We start from the raw sequence: 8,224 nt of genomic DNA on the forward strand, positions 1-8,224 counted from the left end.
GATGGTTTAGGTTTTTTTTTATGGTTTGTGTTTCTGTGACGGGTCAAGGTTTTCCGATAAAGTTTTTTCCATGAGGACCGTCTCGGATTTAGATTATACATGGCTGCAAGAAGGCAACCAAGTGGTCGACCATATGACATTTGGACCTTCGAAGACGATAGAAAATGCTCGATCTCTTGGTCGAGCAGGTTAATTTAGGGGACAAGTTGCCTAGCGAGGTATGGAAGCATGAGGTATATATGGTTTAGGGTTTAGGGTTTAGGGTTTCACTTTAGGGTTTGATGGTTATGGTTTAGGTTTTATTAGGGGTTTTTAGTCCAATTCAAAAAAAGTTGAGTCGCCTACACGGGCGTCCATTAGCCAATGAAACCCGACCCCCATCACTGACGAGGTACAGTTTATAGTGATTGCGAAGTTATATGGGGCTCTACCAGGGGTCTTCGGTGAATTTGGACTTGATGTGTGTGTGTTCTCATTGTTTAGTGCATACGAAGTAGTGAAAATAATTTAATTAATTTTGAAATGTGTGAGAATGTTGTTGAGAATTTTTGAAGTGCTATGGAATGTTTTGCCCATGTGGTGAGGAGATTCGGGTATTATACATACCCACCACATGGTATTTTTTTTATGGTTGAGTTTTCATGACGAGTAAAGGTTGTCTGAAAAAGTTTCTTTCCGTGAGGACCGTCTCGGATTTAGATTATACATGGTTGCAAGATGACGACCAAGTGGTCGAACATATGATATTTGGACATTCAATGATGATAGCAAAATGCTCGATCTCTTGGTCGAGCAGGTCAATCTAGGGAACAAGTTGCCTAACCGGGTGTGGAAACATGAGGTATACATGGACTGTGTAAATAAGTTCAATGAAGACACAGTCATGAAAAAAACTGTTGAGCAGGTGAAGAATCGAACAAGAGCATGGAAGAAGGGTAACGAGCTGTATCAACACTAGTGGGTTTGGTTGGGATGCAACCACACAACGAGTTACTACATGTAATTCTGTATGGATTGACTACATAAAGGTCAGTAAATCATGATATACTATAAAATATTTTTTATGTTTTCCGTGTTAGTATAACTCTATTCCAAGACGTCTAAATGATGTTTTATTCTTATAGGAGCATAAAGATGTTGAGAAGTACAGACGTGAAGGCTGCCCCCTGTACGACAAATTAGTTGTGGTGGTGGGAAACACAATAGTGGTAGGGTCAGGAGGTGCAACCTTTGTAGATCAGGGCGATGAGGTGATCCGTGAATCGAAACATGTCCCAATGGATGAGCCAGAGGATGTTGATATAGTTAGGGATACTCCATCACCATTATTAAGCATGGATGAGTCTCTAGGTAATCAATCTGAAAGAAGCAGTCATCTTCAAGTCATCATAAAAAGAGAACCAAAATACCCGATGATCACACTAGAAGATTCTTTGATGCAATAGATCGAATTGCTAAGATATTTGAGAATTTTATGATGAAAGACGCTATTGAAAGAGATTGGGTCAAAGCCCTTAGGGAAATCCCAGACTTGCCTACAAAATTGAAGTTTCGCGCTCCTTCATGGTTGGATACGCCAAGTAAGAAGGTCATGTTTACGGAGATGACAGTGGAAGAGTGGGTCAAGTGGCTTTAATTTTTTTTGAAAACTAATTGTAATTCGTTATAAATACACTATTCTTTTGGAATATTGTTGTGTATTAGGTATGATATTTGAATTATGACGTTGCAAGACTTATTAGTATGGTTTGTATTTAAATTTGATATGTTGTTGTGTTTATATATTGCATGGATAAATATGGTAGATGAGTATGGATGTGGACGATTAAATGAATATGGTTGCATAGGGATGTGATTGAATATAGGATGTGGGAATGTGGATGAATATGGTTGTTTATTGGTGTGATTGCAAATAGGTTATGATTGAAGATTGATGTTTACTTGTGTTTATGACTTTTAGGCGATTGAATTTGTGGATTTCCATGGATACTATGACAGCCGATGAAAAGGTTGCAACTATGGTTGCATTCACAACTTTGTTTATCGCCATGGGAAGATACTATCTGTACCATTGCAACAGACGTGTACCACGTTCTTGTGGGATGAAGGGTCCATTGTATTTGCAAAAGGCACTTGACAAATCACCAGCTAAATTTCAAAAAGTTTACAGGATGAACCAACTGGTATTTCGCAAATTGGTAGATATACTTACTAGTAAAGGGTTTTTCTCTTCCACAAAGACCATCTCAGTTGAAGAACAACTTGCATATTTCCTCCTAACTGTTGGTCAAGGACAAGCGTATAGTGTCACAACAGAGATGTTTGATAGATCAAACTGGACCATAAGTAAGTATTTCAACAAGGTGTTGGATGCAATCCTCAAACTTCACTATGATTACGTCAAACGGCCTTCAGAACGCACACACTCAAAGATTTTAACCAATTCAATGTTTTATCCCTACTTCAAGGTAACATCACTTCCTATAACTAAATAATTTTAGATTAATATACAAAGTTAGTCAATATTAATTGAAAATGTATAATTAGGATTGTATTGGAGCTATTGATGGAACTCATATCAAAGTCAACATTCCACTTGAAGATCAACCAAGGTTTTGGAATAGAAAAGGCTATCTCTCACAAAATGTGATGGCAGCATGTTCATTTGATATGCAATTCACTTCTGTACTTGCTGGATGGGAGGGGTCAGCAGCTGATTCCCGTGTACTGAAAAACGCATTGACTCGTCGAGATAAAATCTTTGTACCTGAAGGTAAGTAATATATTTTTATGCAATCATTTTTTATCTATTTTATCTTCAATTATTTTATGTGGTATATAATTTCTATTATAGGAAAATATTATCTAGTCGATGCTGGTTATGCAAATCTTCTGGGATTTTTGGCTCCATATCGAGGAACCCGATATGATCTGTAAGAATTTGGAGATAATATTGCTAGAAATGAAAAAGAATTATTCAACCAAAGACATTCATCTTTACGAAATATTATTGAGCGAACTTTTGGTGCTTTAAAAGCTCGATTTCAAATGTTAAATGGCACTCCTCCATTTTATTTTAAGATCCAGGTGAAAATTTTACATGCTTGTTGCATATTGGACAATTATATATGTGCAAAAGATTATGATGATATATTTGAAGATGAACATGATGATTCGGGTGGTGAGCTCGGTGGAGGAAGTGATGCGGTCCAATTAGGTGCAATGGATGATACAGACAGTGACGATTGCGATGATCTTGAGGATGTGGGTAGCCAAGTAACAAACATTCGGAGGCAGAGTGCATTAGAATCCACAAGAGCCGCACAATTTAGAGATGCCATATCGAATTCCATGTGGAACGATAAATGATGGTTATATTTTACTACTTTTGAACATACGTCATTTATATGTACTAAACTTGTAACTTGTTGATTTTAATATTAAAGGCACGAACTCGTTATTTGAATAATTTTTTTCGGTTATTAATAAAGTTGTATATGTATTTATTTATTATTTTTTTCAATTTTATTACTATATTAAACTTCATATTTAAGTCTCTGGTAAATAAAATATAATTAAAGTATGCATTTGATTAATTAATTACTTTTAATTTTGTCAAAATATATTATTAATTAATACCATGCAAAAAATCTATCTTATGTTATTAATATAATACTTTTTATTCATTAATCATATTTATTTTTTTATTTACTCTATTGTATTAGTGATTTAATAGTGGTAATTAAAATATTGTTAACTCAAACACTTGGTTTAATCAACTTATTATTATAATTAATAAAATCAATGGTTTTAAATTTCGAAGATGAAGATGAAGATGAACTTGTCCACACTAACATCCTATTTTGAAGATTTCAAAGATGAAGTTGTCCACACTAACCCCCATTTCGAAGATGAAGATCATGTAGATGTATAAAATAAAGATGAAGATCAAATTTTCAGTTTGTTGACTAAACCCCCTCCCCCCCCCCCCCCCCCCCTTGTCCAAGTGAGACAACAAGATCAGAAGGTAAAGACACACAAATGAAAAAAATAGTGTATCCTCAAAGATAGTAACATCAGTAGATACAAATATTTTTCTAGTGGATGGGCAAAAATATTTGTACCCCTTCTGTGTATGAGAGTACCCCAAAAATACGCACTTAATTGCTCGAAGGGACAATTATCCTTGGAAGACCCAAATACATGAGCAAACCAAACACATCCAAACATGTGGGTATAAATAGCAAATAATGGCCCATACGGCCAAAGAATTTTTATATGAATTTTTTCTTCTAACATAGACGAAGACATTCTATTAACCAAGAAATAGGTTGTAAGAATAACATCACCCTAATAAGGCTTGGGCACATGCTTATGTATCATCATTGTCCTAGCTACCTCCAGTAAATGGCAATTCTTACGTTCAACTATGCCATTTTGCTGAGGGGTATATACTATGTCTGTTGAAGAATTCCATGTTCTTGACAAAAGACTTGAAATTTATGACTCATGAACCCCGACCCATTACCAGTACGCAAGATATGAAATGAAGCAGTAAACTGATTTTATTTCATTAAAGAAAAGTTTGAATACATCAAAAGCCTCAGATTTCTCCTTAAGAAGGTCAATCCAAGTACACCTATTAAAATCGTTGATAAAGGAAATAAAATACCTATGACCAAAATGACTAATAAACCTTAATCTCCTTATATCTCTCTAATTAACTCAAACTTAACAAAATAAGTCCTATATTGCATGATAAAACATATATAGCTTTCGAAACTTCCAGCCGCTCTAGAAACATAGATGATTGAGTAGAGCTTCTAATGAACCTTATACAGTTTCATAATACTCAATAACTAGAGATAAAGATTGCTTGGGAGACGTGGGCTTAGAAGAACTTCAAGAGGAGTGGCTTTAGGTATTGAGAGTCCTGGGGTCTCGGTCATGTCCACCAATTCACCAAACGGTGTCTCCACATCAAATGAATGAAGGAGACGAGCGAGAGTCAAGTGGACAACCTTGAGTGCGAAAGACATCCCTGGGCACACTCGTCGACCTGACCCGAAAGGAATGAGTTCAAAATGTTGTCCTCTTAGATCAATATCTGAATTTGACGTGAGAAATCTCTCTGGCAGGAACTTGTTGGGTTCAGTCCACAGACGTGGGTCTCTCTGTATTTTCCACAGATTCATTAGAACACGGGTTCCGGCAGGAACTCTGAATCCACCAATAGAACAGTCTTCGATGGCTTCATGCGGCACTGCAAGTGGAGCTGGAGGGTATAGGCGCATTGTTTCTTTTATGATGGCTTGGAGGTAAGGGAGGTTCTGGATATCTTCTTCGATCACTTTTCTGTCTTTGCCAACGAAGGTGACGAGCTCCTCTTGAGCTTTTTTCAACGCATGACGATTGTTCAATAACAGACTAAGAGCCCAAGTCAGGGTTATGGAAGAGGTATCAGTCCCAGCTAAAACCAGTGACTGCAGGACGAACCAAAATAACATTAATTTTCAGCAGACGAATTGACTGCAACCATGATAAATTAAAAAAAAAATTAAAAAAAGAAAAAAAGGGTAACTGAGGGAGTAAGCCAGTCTTACCAAACACGTAGCCTTTGTAATCGTGTCTGCATCATACTCATGATTTTGAAATTTATTCGTCAACATCACATCGAAAAAATCTTGATCAATTCCATGCATACCGGAGAGCCTCCGGCGTTGATGTTCTTTCAACCAGATAGAACATATGGAGTCCAACTCCTTAAACGTCTTCTTCATGGCACCTATTTTACCACCTATGTCAAACCACTCAAGAATAGGAATCGCATCAGATGGAATAGGATCACCACCCTGAGCAGAGAAATCATTCATCAATTTACGGAACCTGCTCGCCAAGATCTCATCTCCTGATGCATTTGTGCCTGAGTATCTTTTACTGGCCACCGCCATGACCACGTTGTTGAAGACCAAGTCTCCAAACCACCCTTCCATGTCAACTTTGACGGGAGCTTGCTTGTTTTCTTTCCATCGTTTGTACAAATCTTTTATGGAGAGATCGACCTCTCCGACACGAACATGATTGAGCAAATCGAGTTGTCGAGCCGACAGAAGGTGGAGAGTGGCTATTTTGCGGACCTCACGCCAGTACGGGCCATACTGTGTAAAGGCCAAAACTGCGTAATCGTAACCCAGAAACTTGCCGGCAGCAGTCAGTGGGCGAGTAGCGAGGTGTTTGTCACTGGTGGTGTAGCACTCCTTGGCCATTTCCGAACTGTTCACCACAACAGTCGGATGGACGCCAATCCAGACAGTGATCAAGGGGCCATATTTGTCCGCTAGGGCTCCTAGCGTTCTAACCAGAGGCTGCTGGTTACCGCCAAGCGTGTGAAGGTGACCTATTAGCGGCCACCGTCCTGGAACTTCCGGTGGCCCATTCTTCCTACCCTTGGTTGAATATCTCCACAGAGTACTGAAGAATAGTAAGGAGAGGCCAAGAACGATAACTTGCTTTAATAAAAGCAATTCCATCTCCATTTCCTTGGCTCTATATACGAATGGAAGATGCAGCCAAGTGCTCTCGTATTTAAAAGCTGAGGAAGCCATCTCTATGTTTGGTATTTCTTGACGACCACTGGCCTGCTCCTTCGTCGATGAATCAGTCACCTCTTCATTGCCTGCGGCACATTTTGGTTGATCCGCTGGAAAAGAAAATCATTTTGTACCACAGTGGATTTCTGTCTTAACGCAATAGTATTCATTTTTGGCGACTTAAATTTCAACATTTACAGGCATCTCGATGTGATCCTTACAAGCTATGGGGGATCACATATTGGAATATGGGTGGTTTAAAAATGACTTGAACGCAAGAGTAGTCAATTATGGCGATAGAAGTACTGTTCTCACCAATTTCAAAATTCGATGAGGCTGTTAAATATACACCTGCGAATGGTGGACTGCTGTTAATTCTTATGCCTCTGCCATATTCTTCCATGAAGTCTCGAGAGACTATTTTTTTTAGAGCAACTACCGCTGCAATTGGGCGAAGTCTGTGCACGATTCTTTGGATTTCGCTGTTTCAGTCAGAAATTATTTGTTGTTCTTTCTTTATATTGTTTTATAGGCAGATATGATCGGTTGAAATTGGAAATACTTTGACCGGCATTCCCAACTGGAACTGTAGTTAGCACATGAGAGGGCTTAATTTTTTTTGTTCTTTTTAGGGATGAGTTATCAAAAAAAAAATATATCCTATCATCACAGCACTTCTCAAACAAAAATATGCTAACATCCATGGCTAGCACGTTTCCTCATAGTTGTTTCTTAAGGAAACCTTGAATCAGAGCTAGTTTTAAACAAGCTTCTGCGATCATGAATGATTGAGGAAAAAACAGAATGACAATGAATGAGATTGCTACCATAATTGCATCTCTGGATGCTGCTGAGAGTGCTTATTATCTGGAAGTTGTTCCTTCTGTAGCCTACTGGTGGAGCTTCATTTCAACTTTTTCTGTTAAATTTCGGTCTCGACTTGTAGTTAGAAAAGTGAAAGACCAAAAAATTCTCACTCCTCAACTCAACATATAAGAGAAACAAATGATACAATAACAGTTTCTAGATAGTAGAGATAAGCTTAGTGAGAGAAACTGTTTGTTCGTTTATATGATCTCAGGAACATTGATGCCTATACATCGTCTGCAAAATCTTAAACTGGTTATGATACAGAAAAAATGTTTAAGGGAAAAGTCTAAAAGCTATTATCACTTTCGCATTATATCTTGAATATCTTAAATCCTCCATAATTCTCCTTATCACGAGAGTCATACATATATCATAAAATTGAAATAAGAAGAATAAAGAGAGCGTACATTTGATCTTGAAGAATATAAATAGAACTTGAAGTGTACAAGATAACCTTTGATAATTCGTTTACAAGTGATATGCTTGCTCCCGTTCAACCAAATTGGGTGTGCAAATAGGCTTAGCCTCACTTGTAAGACCATGGAGGAATTTATAGATTTCTAAAGGGTGCGGCACTAATGACTATTCATAAGGATACATCCCCTTAGGAGAGATACATCCTTCAAGGAGAGATACATCTCCTCAAGAGAGATACATCTCCTTATTCCCAAGGGAAGTGTCCATTAAGTCAATGCACCCAATTAATCTACCTCTATAGGGTGATGTGCTAGCTATTATTCCCTGTACTGAACATCCAATGACAA

General features: G+C 37.8%; 1 protein-coding gene across 1 annotated transcript; it reads right to left on the reverse strand.

Moving 5' to 3' along the window:
- Positions 1-4,859: 4,859 nt before the first annotated feature.
- On the reverse strand, positions 4,860-6,605 carry LOC137952553 (cytochrome P450 CYP82D47-like). Its single transcript, XM_068799636.1, has 2 exons — positions 5,604-6,605; positions 4,860-5,483 (listed from the first exon to the last, which is right to left on the reverse strand). Exons 1-2 carry the CDS (start codon positions 6,603-6,605, stop codon positions 4,860-4,862), a joined length of 1,626 nt encoding a protein of 541 aa, XP_068655737.1.
- Positions 6,606-8,224: the final 1,619 nt, after the last annotated feature.

This window comes from Aristolochia californica, unplaced genomic scaffold, assembly GCF_029961685.1.
Source record: "Aristolochia californica isolate CCGP_79_NKW_82.1479 unplaced genomic scaffold, dmAriCali1.0.hap1 SCAF_16, whole genome shotgun sequence".
NCBI classification, from domain to species: Eukaryota; Viridiplantae; Streptophyta; class Magnoliopsida; order Piperales; family Aristolochiaceae; genus Aristolochia; species Aristolochia californica.

Excerpts from the sequence above, each read along its gene's own strand:
- LOC137952553 (XM_068799636.1), bottom strand. The coding sequence starts at position 6,605 with ATGGCTTCCTCAGCTTTTAAATACGAGAGCACTTGGCTGCATCTTCCA. Across the intron at positions 5,484-5,603 it reads TTACAAAGGCTACGTGTTTG|TCACTGGTTTTAGCTGGGAC; the intron begins GTAAGACTGGCT and ends TTCGTCCTGCAG.